Source organism: Hydra vulgaris, chromosome 12 (assembly GCF_038396675.1).
Source record: "Hydra vulgaris chromosome 12, alternate assembly HydraT2T_AEP".
Taxonomy (NCBI): Eukaryota; Metazoa; Cnidaria; class Hydrozoa; order Anthoathecata; family Hydridae; genus Hydra; species Hydra vulgaris.
The window spans coordinates 11,924,178-11,948,310 of record NC_088931.1 but is presented as its reverse complement, the minus strand read 5'-3'; the positions used below and the strand labels follow the sequence as shown (position 1 = coordinate 11,948,310).

The 24,133-nt window shown below is 27.7% G+C and overlaps 2 protein-coding genes across 2 annotated transcripts in view; one reads left to right on the top strand and one right to left on the bottom strand.

Moving 5' to 3' along the window:
- The window catches only part of LOC100198782 (WD40 repeat-containing protein SMU1), a 34,686-nt gene extending 33,468 nt beyond the window's left edge, over positions 1 to 1,218 (top strand). The window contains exons 12-13 of the mRNA XM_065812184.1: positions 430 to 582; positions 698 to 1,218. Of these exons, the coding sequence (XP_065668256.1) occupies positions 430 to 582; positions 698 to 796 (252 nt within the window). The 3' untranslated portion in view covers positions 797 to 1,218. The remainder of the gene's footprint in view (positions 1 to 429; positions 583 to 697) is intronic.
- An 18,543-nt stretch (positions 1,219 to 19,761) lies between these two features.
- On the bottom strand, positions 19,762 to 23,714 carry LOC124808303 (centromere-associated protein E-like). The gene is made up of 2 exons (XM_065812183.1): positions 23,557 to 23,714; positions 19,762 to 23,241 (listed from the first exon to the last, which is right to left on the bottom strand). Exon 2 carries the CDS (start codon positions 23,234 to 23,236, stop codon positions 21,326 to 21,328), a length of 1,911 nt encoding a protein of 636 aa, XP_065668255.1. The 5' UTR covers positions 23,237 to 23,241; positions 23,557 to 23,714; the 3' UTR covers positions 19,762 to 21,325.
- Between the last annotated feature and the right edge of the window lie 419 nt (positions 23,715 to 24,133).

Genomic DNA, 24,133 nt, shown 5'->3' with positions numbered 1-24,133 from the left:
TATGTTCTTTAAAATATTTTTTACTTTGATAAATTATAAAAAAATATAAGTACTTTATGTAGATGACTATTGTTTATGATAAATTATAAAAGCTTGTATATTACTGTTGGTTGCAAATGTATAATAAATTTAAAAAGTATGCATATGTAGCAAGTAAGGTTAGTAAAAATGAAATGTTAGTAAAAAACTAGGAAAAATAAAGTATAATTTTTTTACAAATTTATAATATACATTACTTTAAAATCTGCATAAAAAATTAACATGATTTTTTTGCGTCGATGAAATATTTTGAAAGCTCTCAATCTATAGTGTGGTAGTTTAGAAAATGTTAGCCAATCCTGTTGAAAATTTATTTTTGTTGAAACTTTTTTCTCTGTAATGGGTTATTGCACCTTTTCGATATTATACGATTTTATTTTTATTGTCAAGATAATGCGAACTTTCACATCCGGTAAGAGAGAAGGTGGAGACTTTGTTTGCTGTGAAGTATCACCCAACGGTGAATGGATTTATTGCGTTGGCGAAGATTTTGTTTTATATTGTTTTAGTGTAACTTCTGGGAAACTTGAAAGGACAATGGCTGTATGGTTTTTTATATATTTTTTTTTGGTTTAAGTGTTATAATTTTTGTTTGCTTTTGTTCTGTTCAAAATTTTAAATCTGTGCAGATGAAATAATGTATTTAATTGCTTAAAAGGTTCATGAAAAAGACGTTATTGGCTTATGTCATCACCCGCATCAAAACCTTTTATCAACATATTCTGAAGATGGAACAATGAAAATATGGAAAGCATAGGACAATAAGTTTATTAAATGAGCGCAATCATATTGAAGAAGTTGGTTCTTTTATGCGACTGAAACGATATAAGTTTTAAAAAAAACGTTAGCCCTAAAGTTAAAAACATCCATATAAATTTGAAAATCATCGGATGTAAATGGCCTGGCAATACATTGAATATATTATATTCAGCAATTCCCATACTCAGCAGCCAAGTGAAAATACATTTTAAAGTAAATTTTTTTCTGAAGATGTTGCAGAAAATGCTAAAACCCTTGTATACATATCGATAAAACATGTTACACAGGATGATGTATTTTTTGATAAATGGTTTAACCTTTATTTTTGATAAATGATTTTTCATTTGTAAAAAATTATTTTACATGTTGTATCAATAAAATCATGTTAAGCTTTCTTGAAACAAATTGTTTTACAATTAACTTTTTTTCTTTCTTTTTTTTTGTTATTTAAATGCAAGCCACACCATACAATTGACTGCTTCGTTATGTATTGTCTGCTTCAAGAAAATTAAACTTTTTGAGCAGAATATAAATATTAGCTATTCTCTGTTGTTGTTTTATTTTATATTGTTGCAGACAATTATAAAAACAGCTCTGCAGTTTTTTTTTATAGAATGGGTGTTTTTTTTTCCTCCTAAACAAACGCTACATTTCTAGTCATTCAGAAAAACACGTGTTCTAAGGCAGAGGCGTAGCAAGGGGAGGGCAGGTGGGGCGGGCGCCACTCTGAGTGGGGCGCCAAAAAGGGGAAAAAATGATTAAAATAAATGAATTCACAACTCAGATCCAGAGCCAACAATGACTAACAGTCAAACAATTACAAGATCCTGTAATGAACTTTAAAGATGCAGCATCTTGAAAATGTTGGAAAATTATCTCAAAGAATTTCGTGATCATTTGTGTCAAAATGCAATTGAGTATAACAAAGGCAGATGTATGGAATGGGGAATTGAAGTTGAGAGCAGAGTCAGGCGACGGCGAATAATGCCAGGTAAAGGGGCTGGAGATAGTGGCCTTTATGCTGAAGATGAAGTTAGCAGAGTTTTGAAAATGATATTGGATTGAATCAAACAAGAACTAACAACTCGCTTTAGATGATTAAATGATCTCAATGAAAAATTTGGATTCCTGCTCGATGTGAGAATATTACTAAAGAGGGGTGGTAATGAAAATCAAGAAAGTTTGCAGCAACATTGTTTGGATCTGGGAAACTTTTACAGTACAGATATCAGTGGAGCAGAATTATTTACTGAAATCGCAGATTGTCAGATGCTGCTTAAATCTCGTGGGGGCCCAATACCAACAACTCCGCTGGAATGACATTTTTCCAAACTTATGCATTGCATTACAAATCTTACTCACAATTGCAGTGTCAATAGTCAGTTGCGAACGTTTCTTCAGCAGGTTGAAGCTTATTCTTTCATATCTATGAGCTTCAATGGGGCAACAATGTCTTGTTAATTTGGCAATTCTTAGTGTCGAAAGAGAAACTCTAGAATCAACAGACTTTGACGACATAATAGATAAATTTGCTGCAATTAAAGCTAGAAAGATCAAATTATAATATATAAATAGTTTATTGATTATTGGATCTGATTGACCATCTGCTACTTTCAATGACTAATTCACATGAACCATAATGGGTACGTAATTGGAAACATGAGTTAGCATTATGATTAGCATTTGCATTTTTTTATTAAAATTGTCATATACTTGGAAACATTAAGTTTTTTTTTAGTTCACATGTCTGTCTCAGGGGGGCGCCAATTTTCAGCATTGTCCTGGGCGCCAGAAACCCTAGCTACGCCATTGTTCTAAGGATTCAAGCGTTTGTCGCAGTTGTATAAATATTAGTTTAAAAAGATTGATCGAAACTAAAAGTGATACATTAAAAGCTCAACAGTAATGCTTAAAGATATTAATTCCTACCTAATGTTTTAAAATGTGCGCAATTGCACGAGGAATGGCGCAATGTTTTTAATGGTATTATTTGTATGGATTATCTTATTTTCAAACGGAGGTTATACGGCATAAAAAAATATACAAAAGAAAACATAAATTTAGACAACTAAAAAAAAAACTATTTGTAAGATATATTAAACTATATTTAAATCTTGTGTATACTATGAACTGCCATGTGGCTAAAAATAGTTTCGAAAAAATAGTTTTAATTTTTTTATCTTTTTGTCATTTAAACAAACAAATTTATTAATTTATTTTGTTCAAACACCTGGACAGCGCTATTTTTTGACCCATTAAAGAGTTTATAAAAGTACAAAATTCTGTTGTTTTTTTTAGTAACAAAGTTTTTAAAGATTTTTTGGGACCTAATGACTGTTTTTTTAGAGGAGGACTCCGAACTACTAGCTACACCACTGATTATATTATTTATTATACTATTTTGTTGGAGCAATTTACTTGTAAAGATAACCTATTACGCTAACAGACCTATTTAGGAAACTGCGTAGCAGGCCATAAATACTAAAAAGGACACCAATATTTCGATAAAAGGTGCTTAAACTTTACCATAAAAGCTTATTTTAACTTTTAAAAAGATAAGAAAATATTTAAAAAATCTTTTGAAACTGCATTAAAAACACAAACGAAAACTTACTTTAAAAAAATTCTTCTAAATTAATAATTTTTCAATATTTTCACCATTAATGTTGCTGCATTTATTTCACACGTCAGTGTTTTCATCTTCCAAATAATCTTCCTTAGTAGCTTATAAATTGTTCACTATTTCATCTTCTAAATGGATAATTTCTGATGATTCTAAATCTGATGATTGTAGTTCTGACAGTTTTATTAATAACTTTTTGTCCACTAAATTAAAAAATGGAAACTTGTTCAAAACTTTCTTCATTCTTCTACGTTCCAAGGAGATAGAACTGACAAGTGGATCAGAGGATCTCATTACATGGTTAAAGACGTCTTTAAAATTTGCTTGTCTCGAACATTTACGAGCATGTAGTTCACGATATCGAGCAGTCTTATAGAATATCTTATAAAAAGGATATAGGACATTCGTATAAGAAACTAGAACAGGATTTTCTATAGGATAACGCAACCAAATACAACCTAAAGGAGTTTCTTTAGGATAGGATTCCTATACAATCCTGTTCCAAAATCTTAGAGGAGTTCTATTATAAGACACCGTAAATAAAAGTCCTGTAATTACGGGCGTACAGGATTCCTATTCAATCCTGTTCCAAAACACTATAGGTGTTTTATCCTATAAGACACCAAATGAACAATATCCTATAGTTTTATATGCACAGAAATCCTACTTATTTGAGTAGGATTTCTGTACATATAAAACTATAGGATATTGTTCATTCGTTGTCTCATAGGATAAAAACTTCTATAAGATTTTGCAACAAAATTGAATAGGATTCCTGTACATATAAAACTACAAAATATTGTTCATTCAGTGTCTTATAAGACATCGAAAGAACAATAACTTATAGTCTTATATATACAGTAAACCAATTCAATTCTCTTTGAAATTTTATTAGATTGTCTTTTGCAGTTGTTTAAGGGTATTTGATAGAAATATCATGATTCAAAACTTGTGTGTATACAGTATTGGTTATTCTTAAGCATTATCTTTTATTTCTTAATTTGATATAAACCAAGGAATTAAATTCACACACAAAAAAAGAACAACAGAATATTAATTAATTCAGCAAGTCAGTTATCATTATTAACTATATCAATTATTATTATTACTAACATAATGTTCTATATAAACAATAGTTTTCTTTAAACATTAATGTTTCGTTTTGCAAGTTTGTTTTCATCATTGCACTTTGCAGTATTTGCTTTTCTAAACATAGCATAATTAATCCTTGGAAATCGCATAGCTAAGAAATCTGAAAATAAAAATATGAACAAACTAATAGTTGTATATTATATTTATTACACAAAACAGAGAGAAATAGTAATGCCAAATAAAATAATATCAATGCATAACATTTTCAAGTTTATGTCCTCACAACGAAAATTTAACCGAATGAATTGTGTCAAATAGCCGACTAGCCGACTAAGTTCGTAAAAAAACGACTATAGATTGAAAATCACCTACTTTGGGGGAAGGGGGTAATTTTCAAGTTATACACCCCCCACCCCCCACCAAAGTTATATTTTTTTATATAAATTCAAATAAAAGGGTTTAAAAACTTTACATTTTATTGGATAAAAGAGTCTACAGAACTTGTGTAAACGAAATCGTTTACAGACGGTCTCAACTAAATAAACTTAATTTACTTGTTCTATTGGCTTGCCGTTTTTGTAAAGTAGTAAACCTTGAAAACGGGATTAGGCCTAATCTAATTTAATAAAGTTATGAAAATTGCCTTTTTTTCAAATACTAAAGTTTTAATTAAAAAGAAAATCATCTTCATTTACCGAGTTACGGGTGCGTTGTTTTAAAGTTTATATATATATATATATATATATATATATATATATATATATATATATATATATATATAAATATATATATGTATATATATATATATATATATATATATATATATATATATATATATATATATATATAATTAACTAATTAAACTTATTAAACTTAAAATAATACTAATAATAAAAAAATAGTCAAAATATATTTTGGTCATTTTTGGTAATTTTGGTGCTATTTGAGCGCATAAAATCACCCGCAAAATATAATATAAAATATAACTCTAAACTTAATTCTAGTAGAGGTTATAAACAGAGACGTCGTGATAAGTTAGACAAAGTGCAGAGGTTCACCGAGTCAATAATAGAACTGAGGGTCACCAAGTTTATTACAGGTTTGAAGAAGTTGCAGAAAAATCGTTAAAAGGATGAGTTTTGTCTTTCGGGCCACTGAGTACGTCGCGACGCCATTGGTTATAAATACAAGTGAAACTAACATTTGTGCAAAACTTCAGATCAAAAAGTTATCGGCCTTAAAAATAGCGCCTTTGCGAGAGTATAAAACATGAGAAAAACTAAATTATAATAAAAGTTATTCAAAACTCCGTTTTTCAATAAACTGCAACTTCCGACATTTCATTTTAATCGTAAAAACCTTTTTATTAAGTTTTTGTAATTTCTTGCATCTTAATTATTACTCGTACATTATTTTTCTACTTTAAATGTACGCGTATAATTATTTCTTAGACAAAAGATATGTAGATTGAAGCCTACTGTTATTTCAAACTCATCAAATAACCTCTCTAAAAACTCTCTCCAAAAGTTCTTGAGTACTATAATCAAACTATAGCAAAGCTGATTCAACTCACATACATAGGACAGCTCTTTCAACAAATATATATTTAGGACACCGCTTTCAAATTGATTTAAGGACTTGATAGAATATTGTGTTTTATTGTTCTGTCTAATTGCTTTGCTACAGTAAATTTGCAATGTGTTGGTAATATTTTTTGTCAAACTCCTAATCTTTTATCGTCACTTAAAACTTATTTGCTAGTTTTTTTTTTCTTTATTGTTTTTTTTCCCGTAGTTTTTTCCTAATTTTTTTTAAACGTGTTTTTAAGTAGTTAAATTTATTTGAAAACGTTTTTTACGTTAACTTTTTTTGACCTCCTCCCTCCCCCTTGTCAACAATTGTCTAAAATTTTCAGATTTCCCTCTCCTCTTTTTTGTTTATTTAATTATAGAATTATTATATAATTTTTATAGAAATATTATATAATTAGAGAATAACGAAAGATTTTTTTAATAATTGCGGTGCTTCGTTTCTTTGGTAACTCGCCGGTCTTCGTTTCTTTGGTAACTCGCCGATGATACGTCGCATTTAAGAAACCAATTTATTCATAAGTAAACAAAAATTACGTCAGAAGACGGTCTCAACTAACTAAGTTTAAAATATTATAAATAATAATAATTTGAAGTACTAAGCTGTTTAAGTTTACTATACCCTGTTTCAAAAATCCAATACAACTATTTGTGTTAATAAAAATCAAATAACTCTAATGTTTAAGCCCCTAAACTCTAATGAGTCCTGGTGAAATGCTCCTACTGCATTCTTTCTCATAGAATCTGGACCTAATATTCACCTTGAGTAAAACATAAATAGTATCTCTTTAAATCTAATAGTATCTCTTAAAAATTTAAAGATGTCTTATTGGTTGTGCTATTTAATTAAAAATTACGTATCTACAATTAATTAGACTAAGACTTCTGAGAAATCAATAAATATAATTAACAATTAGCAGACATTGCTTTTTTACATCCTTTAAACTTTATTTTTTGCCATTTGTCTGATTAAAAAAATCAAATTTTTACCAACAACCTTATACTTGTTAGTCCTAAAGTTGGTAAAAAAAAAATTTCAGCATTTCAAGTTTTTACTAAATAGTTTAACAAATTTTAAAATTCCGTTCATTGTCTTATTGTTCATAGATTGGTCTTGTAATTAGTTAATAACTGTTATACCTTAAACAGTAATAAAACACATTGCACTGTTTATTAAAAGAATGTCTGGGTAAGTTTATGTATGACGTCATTGGTGTTGTTTTGCATAAACGTTAACCAGCCGTACTAAAATTTATGATACTTAGTCACAATTATTAAACTGATATTGGCTTTGTTTATATTTCTAAAACTCATTATCTAATTTTTTGAGCATTTTATTTATAGCAGCCGTAGTAAAGAGCTTAGAGTTCTGGATTCAGAACCGGAGGTCAGTGGTTTGAAGCCGGTGTGGCCATTTATGCACCATTTGTAGGGAAGGAGGTGCGACTTTCTTATTTGATGCCATAACCTGGTGCTCTGTGATAAGATTACGACTTCTTATCACAAAGCATCTATATAATTAAAAAAAAACTTATAATTTTTGGAAAAAAAAAATTAAGAATCAAACATTATTCTTGAAGCAATTCAGATAATGCATTGCTTTTTTATAACATTCTTTCAAAATGTATAAGTACAAGATGAATGATACCGATTCAAGTTTTTTTCGTTGCCAATTGCATTTGATGATGGTTGTGGAATCTAATAACGCACTCGCGAACAACAAGTTCGCGAGTGCGTTATTAGATTCTTTGAATCAATTCAATTAGAACTTTGTTAATTGATCTGTACCATCAAAATTCACAAATGGTTGTTTTCTTTTCTAGTGATGGCATCTTCTCATACACCATGTGCTTTTGAACATTCACAAACATCTCGTCTCTAGCGTTACTGTTGGCCCTAGCGTTACTGTTGGCCCTAACGTTACTGTTGGCCGTAGCGTTACTGTTGGCCGTAGCGTTACTGTTGGCCCTAGCGTTACTGTTGGCTATGAATTTTACTGAAGCTATGAAACTATGAAGCTATGAAAATTTCGACAGTTCTTTTTTGCTGGACAATATTTCAAATCAAAACAAGAGTTAATCTGTGAGAATGACAACTGTGAGCATAACAACTGTGAGCATGACAACTGTGACCATGACAATGAGTACTTGTCACATGTGATGTACGTTCTAAAAACTTGGCCTGAAAACCATTAGGCGACCCACTCATTACACAAGCTCCATCATAATATTGGAAAACATAATAGTTTCAGTCAAGTTCTCCATAAACTCTCACGAATATGATATGTTCATATTTATTTGGTATGTAGTAACTACAGTTCGCTAAATTTATTTACAACTTGCTTTGCAATCTAGCAAAGTTGTAATATTAACAAACAAAAAATAATAGAAAAAAAAAAATAAAGAACTAAAATACAGAACACTCAGTTTAATATCAACAATAAGATGTCTTTGACTTTGTTTATGTTAAAACAAAGTGAAGTTAAATATAAAATTTCGGAAACAGATTGATATGAAAAATACAACCAATGTAATTATTTATATAAATTTATAAAAGTGGTTAATAAAATTATAATCTTTTGAAACTTTTATTAACATAGGTTATTTAAATTTATAAATTGGCTAACAATAAAATAAAAAAAAAGGTTTTCAAATAAAAATAAGGATGCTAAATTTTGACCAACTACGTTTTTAAAAAATATTTAAAAGAGAAGTCTAGTATGTATTACAATTGTAAAAACTTGTAAGATGACAAGACAACTTTAACATATTCTGAGATAATTGTTTGATAATTATGTAGTTAGTTAACAGCGGTTTTTTTCTAAAAATAATTGACAAGTAGTCAATGACATTATATAGCTATGATGTCGTTCTTTTCAAAAGAGTGTTCCAAAATAAAACATTGTTCAAGCCAAAATTTCATTTTGAGTACTCGGTGTAGTTAAGCCAATTTTAAAATATTATAGTGTCTGTATAATATTTTGTTGACTACGACATATTTCCCTTAAATGATCAGTAAATTATGAAAAGACGATTAAATTAAAATGATAAATTTTGCAGTATCTTAAAATATAAATGTTTGTTTCGAAAAAATCCAGACCAGAGATTCCTTTTTTTTAAAAAAGGAATCTCTGGTCTTTTTAAAAAGTCTTCTTAAAATCACAATAACTTGACCAAATATGAATAAGATTTTAAATAAATTCATTGTTTAGGTAAAATGAGCATCATAGTTTAATCATATGGTCTTTTTTGATCGTTTATTGGCAATTTTTCTAAATTATAAGCTCTTTCTTGGTCGGAATTTTGGTATTTTTTGTAAAAATTGATAGAAATATTGTATTTTGACAACTATATATAGTTAATATACGTCAGAACCGATTAGTGAGTTATATAGTGAGTTAAGGCACATTTTAAAAGGATTTTAACTAAATTCATGTTAACGCCGATGAGCCCAAGTGATCTAAAGACTCCAAAATGGTGTTCTTTAGATTCACTATTAGGGGTAGTAAAAAGATTTTGAAGATTATATATAAAAAAGAAAAGTTTCTTTAAATATTAAAAAAGCCTGAAGCAAAAATAATTATAACATCTAAAGCTTATGTTTGGACATGATACACTTATAAAATTATGTTAATTTCAAATAAAAGAATTCGAATAATTTGTAAATCACCTTAACTACACCGAGTAAGCAAATTATAATTTCGAGACAAAATATTTGTCAATAAAAAGAACTGGCATATTTGATTACACATTTATAATTTTTTCAAGTTTCGATATATATAACTTAAAGTTTTGTCAAGTAAAAATGCACAAAATTGATAAGAATGTCCAGCAATAAAAATTGCTTCGTTAACGTTGAACTTTTTAACTATTTTTTAAACACTTAAAAAATATGCTCAACCAGATACTTATTTTGCTAAATTCTTTATAGGATCTTTGATACGTTTGATGTTCCGTATTTGAATCTTTGTTGTGAGTGTATCGATCATCATTAAAACTTAAATTCATGCTCAAAATTTTCACATTTAAAATTTTCCACAGTGTGATGATAAATTTAATAAAATCAGCAACATTGCTTATGTTTAAACTGTTGGAGGTTGGTGATTAAGTTGTGTGTTTTTTGATATAGCTAGTTAAAATAAAAACTTCATTTAAATCAGTTTCGTTAAATAACTGATTCAGCTTTGTAAAGTTTTATTAAAAACTTCCAAGTTTTTAATAAAACATGGTAAAGCTGAATCAGTTATTTCTCTTTCCACGACATTTTCGTAAAAATAAGTTTTGCAGTATATTCTGTTAGCCGTTTGTTTCTGATGTTTTTGATGAAGTTGATTAAGACAAACAAAAAAAAAGTTTCATTGGTGTTTCAGAGTCTTTCAGGAAATGAGTTAAACTTTTAAAAAATTTTTTATATTTATTACACAATTACATTTGATTTACTATTTGGATTTTATATCGCGTTTATAATTGATTTTAATCATATAAAAGTTGAAAATTTAACCTGCGACAGGTAACATTTTAACAAAAAAATTTGGTCCACCTAACATGCAAGTTGTCTTGACACCTACAACAGTTTTTGTAAAAGAATCTGGGTCATTTAACGCTTTTTCAAAACCAGCACTCCATGTTACAAGAACATTTTTTTAACACACACTTTATCGTTGAGAATAAAAGGGGAGACCGGGGCTAGTTTAGCTACGCATTAAAACAAAATAAAACCCATTTAGTGTTTTATTTTGCTTTAATGGGTAAGTTTTAAGAGAACTAGCATAAAAAAAGTCTCATTTACATCAGTTTTACGAACAGACAATGCAAGTGGAACATCTTTACATTTTGCCAAAAAATCCTAAAAAAAAAAAAACTTTTAAAAAGGGCAAAAGTAATTTTTTTTCTTCCCTTTGATCCTGCTTTTTCCTTGACATCAACATAAAACAATAGTTAAGTACATTAATTACTGCTTGGCTTACTAAAATTACAACTACCATCTGGCAAATGATTGAAGATTATACTTATATCTAATGGGTAAATCCCATATTTCTTTCAAAGCCACTTAGCTACAAAGTTGCTGATTACCTTTTGATCTGAAAAAATATAATGTTTATAAGTAAAGAAAGAACAAAGGAGATTTATTTTTTGTAATTGTCTGTGCTTTTTTTGAAACAAGAGGTTTTTGATTGATCAAATATTTTCCTCTAATACTATTAAAGAAATCCAAACAATGTAACACTATTACTAATACTATTTAAGAGATACTATTAAGAGATACTCTAATACTATTAAAGAGATACATACAATGTAACTGAAACAAAAAATTTTAAACTTTTACATTTTGTGTCAATAAGAACATTCAACTTACTCAGAAATGGATTTTACAATGACGAATATTGAAAAAGGGTAATATGTTGCTGGAAAAACAAAAGAACAAAATACTTGATGAAACTAAAAAAATGTTAAAAGAACAAGAAAAATGGTTTGCTGTTATTACAGATGCTAAAATACAAACAATGTTTCTAAATTTAATGACATACTAAATGAACTAAAAGTTGCAAATAAAAAAATAAATTACTTAGAAAATGAATTTAACGAAATAAAAAAATTTATAAATACAAACGAAGAAATTGTAACATCGAAATTTGAAATTATAAAAGAACAAACTAAAAGAATAAACTCTGAAGTAAAAAACAAAAGTAGCATTTATAAAATAAATAAATAAATTACGATAAATAGAAGATAGATCTCGGCGAAATAATTTAAGAATCAATGGATTGACAGAGAGCGAACATGAAAGCTGGGAAGATAGCGAGTAAAAAGTTCTTAAATTATTTGAAGAGGTTCTTGGAGTTAAAGGTATAAAAATAGAAAAAGCTCACAGAACTGGACCAAGAGACATTAAAAAAAACGGAACAATACTTCTCAAACTATTAAACTACAAAAATAAAGTAGAAATAATTAAAAATCCTGGAAAATGAAAAGGAAAGAACATTTATATAAACGAAGATTTTTGTGGCAAAACAATAAAAATACGAAAGGAACTGAAAGAAAAAATGTTAAATGAAAGATCATTAGGAAAATACGCTGAAATTTCGTATGACAAGCTTATTGTTTGAGAATGTAAACCGAAGAAAAGCGATGAAGGCAACTAAGTATCAAAATTTTTTAGTTTTACTGTTTTGATTATTTTTTTAATGCCTTTTTAAATTAAATAAAAAAAAATAAAACATTCATTTCAAAAAGGGAAAATTTAAAAAGAAATTTCTTTATATCAAAGTTTTAAAATACTAAAATGGAGTCAAATCAAATAAACAATTTTGAGTTAAATACTTTTGATTTTTTTCAAACTAATGAGTTTGTTCTTGATGAAAATTCGGATTCTGATTTAAACTATTTTAATGAAGCAGATGCTTTATTAAACAACTGTTCTTATTTTTATAACAACGAAAATAAAAGAATTTCTTGAGCAAGATCACTTTAATATGATTCATTATAACATAAGAAGTTTAAAAAATAAGTTTGAAACTTTTTGTAATAATATTGAGGAAATGTTCAATATTTTTAGCGTAATTTGCATTAAAGAAACTTAGTGTAGCTCTGACGATGTTAAATCTAATTCAAATTTCCATCTTTCAGGTTTTAAAATCATACACTTAGCACGTCATACTTATAAGCACGGAGGTGGAGTTTTATTTTACGTAAACGAAAGAAGGAAGTTTATTAATAGGCCTGACATGAGTTTTTCTGATACCAACAAAGTGGTTCTAACAGTTGAAATTTTAGCCAAAAAACCCAAAAATATACTTTTAAGTTGTTGCTACCGACCACCAGCTGGCGACATTTATCAATACAAAAATAATAAAGAAAAGTACTAATGAAAAGAAATTAGGTTACATAGTAGGTGACATTAACTTAAATGCGTTTGAATATTACGCAAATTCCGGAATTAAAAAGTTTTACAACGATGTATTTGAAAATGGTGCAATTTCATTGATAAACAAACCAATTAGAATAACTTTAACATCAGCTTCATTAATAGATAACACAATAACGACAGATATATTTAATGCATCTCTTAAAAAAGGTATAATTAAAAATGACATCTCAGATCATTTTCCAATTTTTTTCTCAATAAATGTTGATACTGAATTAGCGCCCAAACTAAAACAAGTTTTCTTTAAACGCTGTTTTAATGCAGCAAATGTTACGTCATTCAAAGAACAATTATCGTTGCTTCACTGGAACCATATTAATACTTCCTTTAACGCAAATTTATGTTTTAACTCATTTTATAAAACTTCTTTGAAATATATGATGCAAACTTTCCGAGGAAAAAAATGACTTTAACAAATAAATGTATCGAATCACCTTGGATTACAGAAGCTCTCAGGAAATCTTCTAAAATTAAACAAAAACTTTATATTAAATATTTGAAATCAAAATCAGAAAAAAGTAAGATAATTTATAAAAATTATATAAAACAATTTGAGAGTCAAAGAAAAAACTTAAAAAAAAAATGCGCACATGGCAAATTTTAAATGAAATTACAGGAAATCATAAAATAAAAACATGCAACTTGCCTAAAGTTTTTAAAGTTAACAATAACTTTTTATATAATCCGAAAGAGATAGCAAATGAGATAAATAACTTTTTTGTAATTGTTGGGTCGAACTTAGCTAAAAATATTCCAAACATAGCTAATACAATATTTTAACCTGTTTTTCCATGTAACTCAACACTAAATATTGATATTTCATTAAAAGAATTTTATATTGCGTATAAAATGTTAAAAGTTAATAAAGCCATAGGCTATGACGATATACATTATAATCGATTGACGATAACATTATAATCGAATCATATGAGATAATAAAAACTATAGGCTTTCAGATTTTTCGGTGCGCAATAAAGCAAAGAATTTTTCTCGATTAACTTAAAATAGCTAAAGTAACACCTATATTTAAAGGAGGAGAAATTTCTAACATAACAAATTATCGTCCAATTTCTGTTTTATCTGCCTTCTCAAAAATTTTAGAAAGAATCCTTTACAATAGGTCATACGAACATCTTTCTATTAATAAAATTTTGCACAATAATCAATACGGATTTTAAAAAATAACTCCACAGAACACGCGATACTTCATCTAACACGAAATATCGCGGATTCGTTTGAAAAATCTCAATTCACTCTTAGAACTTTTATAGACTTGTCCAAAGCCTTTGATACCATAGATCATTCAATTCTTATTAAATAACTAGAGCATTATGGAATCACAGGAAATTTTTTAAATTTACTAAAGAGTTACTTAAATAATCGTAAGCAGTTTATCCAAATTAATGGTTCCTTGTCTAAATTTTTTGAATATAACCTGTGGAGTTCCACAGAGATCTATACTGGAACCTCTTCTTTTTCTTATTTATTTTAACGATTTCTTTAAAGCCACTAAATTAACGACAGTAATGTATGCTGATGACACTAATCTTTTTTTGTCAAATAACAGCAACAGTTCTCTTTTTCAAGATATGAACACTGAATCAGTAAAAATCTCGAACTGGTTTAAATCTAACAAACTTTCAATTAAAATTGGAAAAACGAAATGGATTCTCTTTTATCCAAAATCAAAAAAGAATCAGCTACCAAAGGATTTGTCTTCAATATTTATTGATAAAATACAGATAGAGAGAGTAAGTGTTATTCCTTTCCTTGGAATTCTAATTGACGAAAACCTTACATGGGGAAATCACATTACAACTCTATGTAACAAAATCTCAAAAAATATTGAAATAATATACAAAGCAAGAAACTTTGTTAAAAAATATAATTTAATTCAACTTTATTACTCATTTATCCATTGCTATGTTAACTATGCAAATATTGCTTGGGGAAGTGTTAAAAAAAGTAACTTAGAACCCCTCTATCGGCAACAGAAGCATCTTACATGTGTAATTAATTTTAAAGATCGTTATACTCATGCAAATCCACTTTTAACTGAAATGAATGTTCTTAATTTATACCAACAAAATGTATTTAATGTTCTTTGTTTTATGTTTAAATGTAAAGCAAGTATGACTCCGATATCATTCCATAATTTATATTTGATAAAAAGAAAACTATATATAACTTAAGAAATAATAATTTGATTTACCAACCTTATTTACAAACAAATTTCGGAAGATCCTTTATTTCCTATCGTGGCGCTTTCCTGTGGAACAAAATAGTTTCGAATTTTTTTGATTTTTTTAAGGGTTTGAGTTACGCAACTTTTAAAAGTGAACTAAAAAAAAATTTTAATCTCACTAGATAAAATACTTAAATATTTTTAAGCTCGGTTTTTTTTGTTTTTGTTTTTTTGTTCTTTGTTTTTTGTTTTTTGTTAATTAATATATTTTGTAAACGATTTTTAAATACTGTAAACGGTTCTTGACAATTTTTAAATATTGTAAACGGTTCTCGACGACAGGACCACTAGGCCCTCTACGAGTATCCGTGTTCTTATATTTGATCTATGTATTACGATTATTTTTTATTTTTATTTGAACATATAAGAGCTAAAAAAAAAAACATCAAGAGGTTGCAATAAATGGGTAGAGTTACCAGTTATATAACAAGATACAGCTTTCTTTTGTAAATTCAAGTACCTTTTCACTGTAAAGATTGCTTAGATTATAACTAATTTGACTAAAAATAATAACAAACCAGTCAAAAAAGTGAATACAATCAAACCGCCATGACTTTAATTGTATTGTAAATTAGGTGGTCCACTTTTGGTCCTTGTTGTTCATAAATGTTGTTCATGAAGCGGTAGTGGTGTAGTGGTAGAGCGCTCGCTTCATAAACGAGAAGTTCCGAGTTCGATCCCCACCACGTCCCTGGTAGTACCGCGCTCAACTTGTTTCTCCGCGCAGCGGCCTTGTTCATCAAGTTTCGTGTTTCGGAGTTATAGAGTTGAGAGAGGGTTATAACCACAATTAAGTAGCGTCCTCGTCTGTAGTGGCCTTCTGGATCTTGAGGAGGTAAATTAACCACAAAAAAAAAAAGGTCAGCTTTATAAACATAACCAGAGACAATTTGACTAGAAGCACATATTTGTATATTTGTATACTATGGATTTTCCATGTGTTTTCGGATTAAGTTTTTAAATTTTATTATACAAGGTGGTAACTTGCATCCAATAAACATCTGATGCTTTTATCTTATAATTTTTATTGTTACCATAAAATTTGAAAACTGGCACTCAGTATATTTAATATACTGCCTTATGTCAATTTTTTTTTCGTATAAACGCTGGATAGTACTGCTATGAAATGCTAAACAAAAACAAACTTAAAGATAAATCACAGTACTTTCAACAAACTTAATTCAACACAATATTATACATACACAATATTATATAGTACATACACATATTATATGACATATTTTTCATACAAGATTTAAAATTTATTAGTGTTTTACAACAAAAGTATTTAAATACACAGTCTCACACAGACATATATATATATATATATATATATATATATATATATATATATATATATATATATATATATATATATATATATATATATATATACATATATATACATATATATACATACACACACATCTGTGTATATATATATACATATATATACATGTATATATATATATATACATATATATACATACACACACACATATCTGTGTGTGTGAATGTGTGTGTGTGTGTGTATATTGTGTGAGTGTGTTATATATATGTGTATATATTAATATATGTGTGTATATATTATATATATGTGTATACATTAATATATGTGTATATATTAATATATATGTATGTGTGTATATTAATACATATGTGTGTATATTAATATATATGTATGTGTATATATTAATATATATGTATATGTGTATATATTAATATATATAATATATGTGTATATATTAATATATGTGTGTGTGTGTGTGTGTTTGTGTGAGCGTGTGTGTGTATGTATATGTGCGTGTGTGTATATATATGTGTGTGTGTGTATATATATATGTGTGTGTGTGTGTATATATATATGTTTATATATGTGTATGTGTATATATATATATATATATATATATATATATATATATATATGCGCATGTGTGTGTATATATGTGTGTATATATATGTTTATATATGTGTATGTGTTTATGCTTATACAGACACATATATAAATGTTTATGTATCTGTATATGTTCACATACAGAAACAATGTGTATGTATGTGTGACTTACTGTTTATACAAATGATATTTTAATTTTTATTCATAATAATATTATATATTATACATGTACGACAAAGTTATTGTTTAAGTTGTTTCATGTTTTTGACTATTTATGTAGTGGGGTTACTTTGAACCTTATTCAAAGTTACCCCATATGCGAAAAAATGTATACAATAAAGTATGTTATGCTATAGCAATGGAACATAACTATAGTAGGCTAACAAACTTCTTTAGATTTTACATGCTTAATAAATTTATAAACAAAAATTATGCAACTTAGATAACAAGCTGCTACACTAGCTGAGGCAATGTACAAAGTATTCTGACTAATTTTTTTGAGAACAATATCCGAAATATTTAATTCGTTTTTAAGAAACAATAAACCAAAAAACAAAGTAAAACTTTAAATAATCAAAATATAAACTATTTTTAACACTTAGATGTTTAAGGTTTGAACAGATTCATATAGGTTCTTGCCATAATTACATCTTGAAAAAAAAAAAGATTTGTATTCAAAGTTACCCCGCTATTCAAATTAATCCCGGCTTACGGTAGTCTCAAAGAGTATGAATTTGAGTGTATAAAACTTATAAAATTTGCATTCATTTACAAAAAAATTCTTGGGGCCCTCAAAATAATAAAAGAAAAATTTCGCCTTACAAAATTACAACTTACCCCACCGCGGGGTAAGTTGGTGCAAACTATAAAAATGATTATTAATGTACTATTAATAGGGAGTTTAGGCAATATTTATAGCAAATGTAAATATTTTTTTATATTAAATGCATTATATTCCTTAATATATTTCCTTTTCAAAATGGTTTCAACCACCTCTGTAGCTTATTTAGTTTTAAAGATATACGTGTTTTAATATTTTCAATTCATAGACTTTTTATGAAATATTTTCTTAAAGTATCTCGTTCAATTTTTGGCACCGAAAAAAAAAACTTTTTTTATCTTTTTTTTTTTGCGTAAAAAGTTGCGTAAACTAACTTATAAAATTTTATTAGAAAATAAATTGTAAATCTAAATTATTTGAACAATTCATAAGTAGAATTTTTTGGGGGGTTAACGCAGACGTACCATGAAGTAGTCAAATAACTGTATAATATGTTTGAATATGTTTTAAACCTTTTTGACACAAAATAAATTTTCAAATGTTTTAATTTATAATACGTTGAGCGTAACAAAACTTTGATGATAAATATTAACTTAAATTAATTTTATTTTTCTTTAATAAATTATCAATTGAACAACGTGGACCCAAATAAAACACGCCGAAAACGTCAAAATACGTACAAAATAAAAATAAATCTAAAATTTATTTTTACACAAACAAAAAAAGAAATTAGTCAAAGACTTGTTAATAATTTCAGTATTGTTATAGATTCAAAAAAAGATTTAACCACTTATAGTCTACTGATTCGACTAATTTATTGTTTTCAGCACCTATCATAATATAAAAAATGTTATATTTTTTAATGGGGTTAGGGTTTTTAACTTTTTAAAAATTTTGAAAACAATGAATGAAAAACTCGTTGAATTGTTCTATTTCATTGTGTTTGGCTTTATTTGATTGTGTACTCTCGAGTCCTTAACTCAAGGGGGGGGGGGGGAGGCGTTTGTTATTTTTGGGAAACTTTGCCACCCACACTAAGCTTATTAAGACCCCCTCCCGTTTAATTTTTACTTGTTTTAACAAAAAAATTATATCTAAAAACTAAAAAAAATCAGTGAAAATCAGCTTTAAAAATCAAAAAGTACATACTAGTTACTGATAAGTAATAAAACTTTCAGTGTAAATTCTGACCCTCCCCTCCCCCGGTTCATTAAATCTTGACTAAACCCCCCATCCACTTTTATTACCCCCCTCTTGTATTAAGAAATTGAGATTACATAGATTAACAGACACATGGAAATACTTATACGGATTATCTTATCTATCTATTTGTCTTAAGCTTTTTAATAGATGTTTTAAATCGTTTTGTCTTTGAAATAAATTATCGCACTATTAATGTACCCAAATTTGACTATATGTTGCAAATTATTTGAACTCAGAAAAAATATTTTAATTATCGAATTTCAATTCAAACTTCAGAGTAGGCTGTGTGTGTATTGTTAACAAACAACTTTATACATAATTTGCCTTGGCTATTCCGTTCATAAATTAGACAAAATTGTCTAACTTACTTAACGAAGTGCACCAACAAGAAGGTAAGCCATAGGACTTTGCACTCCATCCGTGAGCTGTCATGTTGCCTAAGGTTAGCCCTCCATTTCTAGATTCTTTCCTTTACTTGATAGGCAGTTCATGTAAAAGTAATAGTAAATTAGCCTAAGGTTAGCCCTCCATTTTTGGATTCTTTCCTTTACTTGATAGGCAGTTAATGTAAAAGTAATAGTATTTTTGCATAAGCTTTTTTTTTTTTTTTTTAATAATAAAAATGTACAGTTAAGCTGCAAATAAACAACAACAAATAAACAAAATTGGTACAGATAAACATATCAGATATGATTCATACTATTTGTAAAGATAAAAACCACTGAACTCAAATGCAGTAAAAACAAACTATTGGAACATAACAATAAAAGAAATAAGATTAATATATACTGTAACATAATTCTAAATTTACATTAAATAAAATTACCTCGCAACCCTAGCTACAAAGAATAAGATCACCTTTTTCAAAATCAATCAATAAAGGAAATGACCATACTTCATCAGGTTCGTTATCATACTTAACAAGGTATGTAGTTCTTCTACCGTTTAATTGATCAATTTGAACCACTTGCGCACGTTCCCAAGATACTTTAAGAGCATCTTCTTCTCTAACACGATGTTGTATAGAAAAACCTACAAAATCAGATGGATTGTTAATAAATTTTGATAAGGAGTGCTTTTTTTGTTGCTCTATTAGTTTGTTTAGTCTGCATCCTGAATTTTTTCCATTAATTCTTTTTTTTTGTTTTCAACAGCTGCATCACGTATTGTACGAGGCTTTAAATTATTACTTATATTATTACTTAAAGATTGTTTGTTTGGTGTTAAATTTGCTTGAATAACAATAAGAAGATTTTGATATAATTCCTCTGAAGACAAGTTTATTCTTTTGCTTCCTTCTACTTTTGTTTTACAAAAATGTTTTTTGTCACATTCAACACATAAGATTATGCGATAAAAATTAAGTTGAGCAAGGAGTACTTTTGATTTCAATGGCTCTTCTATATTAGAAACTGTTTTCTCTGCTTCCTCTAATGATACCCATGCCCTTACATTTAAATTTATCAAATCATTACAAGCTGCAACCTTTTTATGTTGTAGTTTAATTTCTTCTCGATTTTTTTCTTCTTGCTTAGCTAGAAGGTGCATAGCTTTATCTTTTTTAAGAGCTTCTTTTCTTTCATCATATTTGCTTTTCATTAATGTTACTTTAGTTCTTGAATATTTAAGCAATTGTTTTCTTTCTTCATCTGATTTACTATTAAGCCATTCTAATGTTTGGTTCTGAGACCACATTGTCAAAGCCTGGATAGTTTGAACATTTGCATTGGGTTTTGTGCGAACCATTAAATCCAAAATGGCAAAGTCGCTTTCTGATGCTTTATTAGTGACAGGGACATTAGAAGCAGCTTCAGAAACAGAATTAGATGGATTCCAATATTTACCACCTGGTAATTGATCAGCACACTGACGTTCCAAAATAACAAGAATTGAGTGGAAAATAATTTCAAGTGATTGAACAGTTAAAGAATCAAACTCATCATTTTGAGTGCATTCAAACAGCTTGGTGTAAACCACATCTTGATGAAGAAGATTGGTATCCTCAAAAATTTTTCCATTAGCAAACAATAAAGAAGATGCATCGATACAAAGAGATGAAAGTCTAACTTTCAAGCGAAGTAGGTAGGGGTTTACAAATAATATACTATCAAGTGATTCGATAATTCTCCACATTGGACCAGTAAGTAGTTTGTCAATACTACCTAATGCACGGACTTCAGCAATGAATAGAAGCATTAAGAAATTCTGTTATAGAATCCTTATGATAGTATAGGGCAGCTGCATTGTAATACAAAATATTAAATCGATTTCCAATAAATGGAACAAAATAAGATTTATCGTTAGGAGAGGAAAGAAAAGAATTAAACCATGATGCAACACCAGTTTCCTCACTACCCCTTGAATGAAATGCCTTACATATAGTACGAACTAACTGTACAGCACCACATTCTTTACCACTAAAAGCAAAAACAGTTTCAAAATCATTTTGAAGCAGAATTTTTTCAAAAGAATTTAAAACTTTATCAGTTTCAGAAGCAAAATTAGCAAGCAAATGAAGTTTACAGAAAAAATTACTCATGTCCTTCATATTGTCTTTGACGTTTGAGGAAAGAAAATCCCAGTTACTAATTGCAATAGGCAAAAGTTTTTCCCTTAATGTTTTTAACTGTGAGTTAAAAAGAGGATTAACCGAAGAAAGATCAGACATTGTTGATTTTATTGATGTTATTAGTTTAGCAAAATTAATTTCTTTTTCAGTAGCTGAGTTGCTAACAACGTCACAAATGTCATCTACTATATTAGTAAAGTTTTGCAAAACAGTTGCTGCATCTTTGCCAACCACTTCTGACAGACCAAAAGATAAAGTTTTCCCACTAGTTGTAGTAATTTGAAAGTTTTGATAATGCTTATGGTATTTCTGAGTACCATCACCATGCAAACAATTGCCTATATTAGAGTTTTTATTTATCAAATTATTTTCAAGCATTGCTTCCGCAACTTGAAATTGACCTAAAATTGAAGCTTCCTGCATTAACCTACATTTTACAGCGGCTGATGGCAGTCTAGATATGTTCTTTTTGGCTAGTTTGTTTAAAACTACTTTTATGACTTCGTTGACACTATTCATACTCACGTTCATTGAAAGAAGTTTCATTATTGTTTCTCGAATGTCATCACTGTATCTGCCATCTTCAAATGTTATTACTTCGTCATCATCCAGCAAAGAAACCAATTTTTGAAGTTCTAGATTCTCCTCTTTTAAAATGTTTGTCTTACTATATAACGAAACAACTTCCTTCTCTAAACTTATAACATCTTTCATATTGTTGTCATTAATATAGTTGGTTTTATTTTGCAAAATAACTTTTAAATTACTCACTTTTTTTTGCAGCTTTATTTTTTCGTTTTTTAATTCAGAAATGTTTATGTCTGAGTTTTCAAGAATTGAATTAATATCTGTTATTTTATTTTTTAATTGCAATATTATTATTTTTTCTTCATTTTTTAACGAATTTATTTTATTCTTTTTTATTTCTAGCTGAGTATCACAATATTTTATTTTTTTATTCAAATTTCTAACATTAAATGATTCTTTTTTTGACTTTAATAGCTCTAATTTGTTTTCGATATTATTAAGCTTTTCTTCTTTTTCACAATAACACTTTTTAATAAAGTTTAATTCAGCTTTTATTAGAGAGTTTTTTGAAATAAGTATTTTTAGATTGTTTGACATATCTTCAAAATCTTTTAGATGTGTAAAATAATCCATTTGTAAATCCATCATAGATTCCATTTTCCTTATTAAAATTTTCTTTTCTTTTTTAAGCATTTTGTTTTCGCTTATCAGTATTGTTTCTTTAAGAATTTCGGATGCATTCACTGTATTATCAGAAAAATTTGCCACAGGTGGAAAAAAGGCTTTACCTAATAACAATGCTAATTTTTTATTTTTTCGTTGTTTCTTTAATTTTCTGATGGTGTCAACTAATCTATTTATCTTTTTGGCTAAAGCTTTCTTGCAGCAGAACAGTTCAACTTTAAAATCCACACAATATCTACAATATATTGCATCATAAGATGTATCTTTTAAAGCCAAATACCAATCATAAATACTTTCATTTATCATTTTATCTAAATAAATAAAGATTTTCCAGTCATCAATTCGAAAAAATATATAAACATATAAATATATTATTTTAAGTCTTTTACTTATTATATATTATATATATATATATATATATATATATATATATATATATATATATATATATATATATATATATATATATATATATATATATACATATTATATATATTATATATATATATTTCTTTTTATACAATTTACTTAGTTTTTAAGTTTATATATATATATTATATATATATAAACTTAAAAACTAAGTAAATTGTATAAAAAGAAAATTGTAAGTTACAAATAAGACTTACTGATAAACTGCTGTGATTCAATTACCAAATGGTTAGCAAAAACCACATTAACAACACAAAACAAACTCACTTTAGAATACCTTTAGTAAAAATTTATAATAAAATCTCAGCTATATAAAATATTGAATTCAACGTGTGCAAAAATCTTTAGTCAAGTAAAAGAAGAAACGGCAAATTTACCAAAAATATCTAAAGACGGGGGAAATTATGATAATCTTTACTTAGAAAACAAAAAACCCACCCTATAAGACTACAAAAAAAAATTATTGTAGTACAACTTTTTCTAAAAAAAATAACATCTGCATGTACGTATATACTATTTATTTTCATGGGTGGGTTTTTATTCTTCAACACCTACATAAAATCATTTCTGGCGTTTTTTGGACGAAGTTTTTAAAAAATATATTAACGATTTTTTTCCGCGATAAAATGTCACGTGACAAAACTCCCTACCTATTAAGTGCAAAATTAATAGAAATTTTTTTACCATTAATTTTGGCAACAAATTTAAGCCAAAAATTTAATATTACTTTTAGCTGGTACCAAATATTAGTACGTATAACAGCCAAAACAGTAG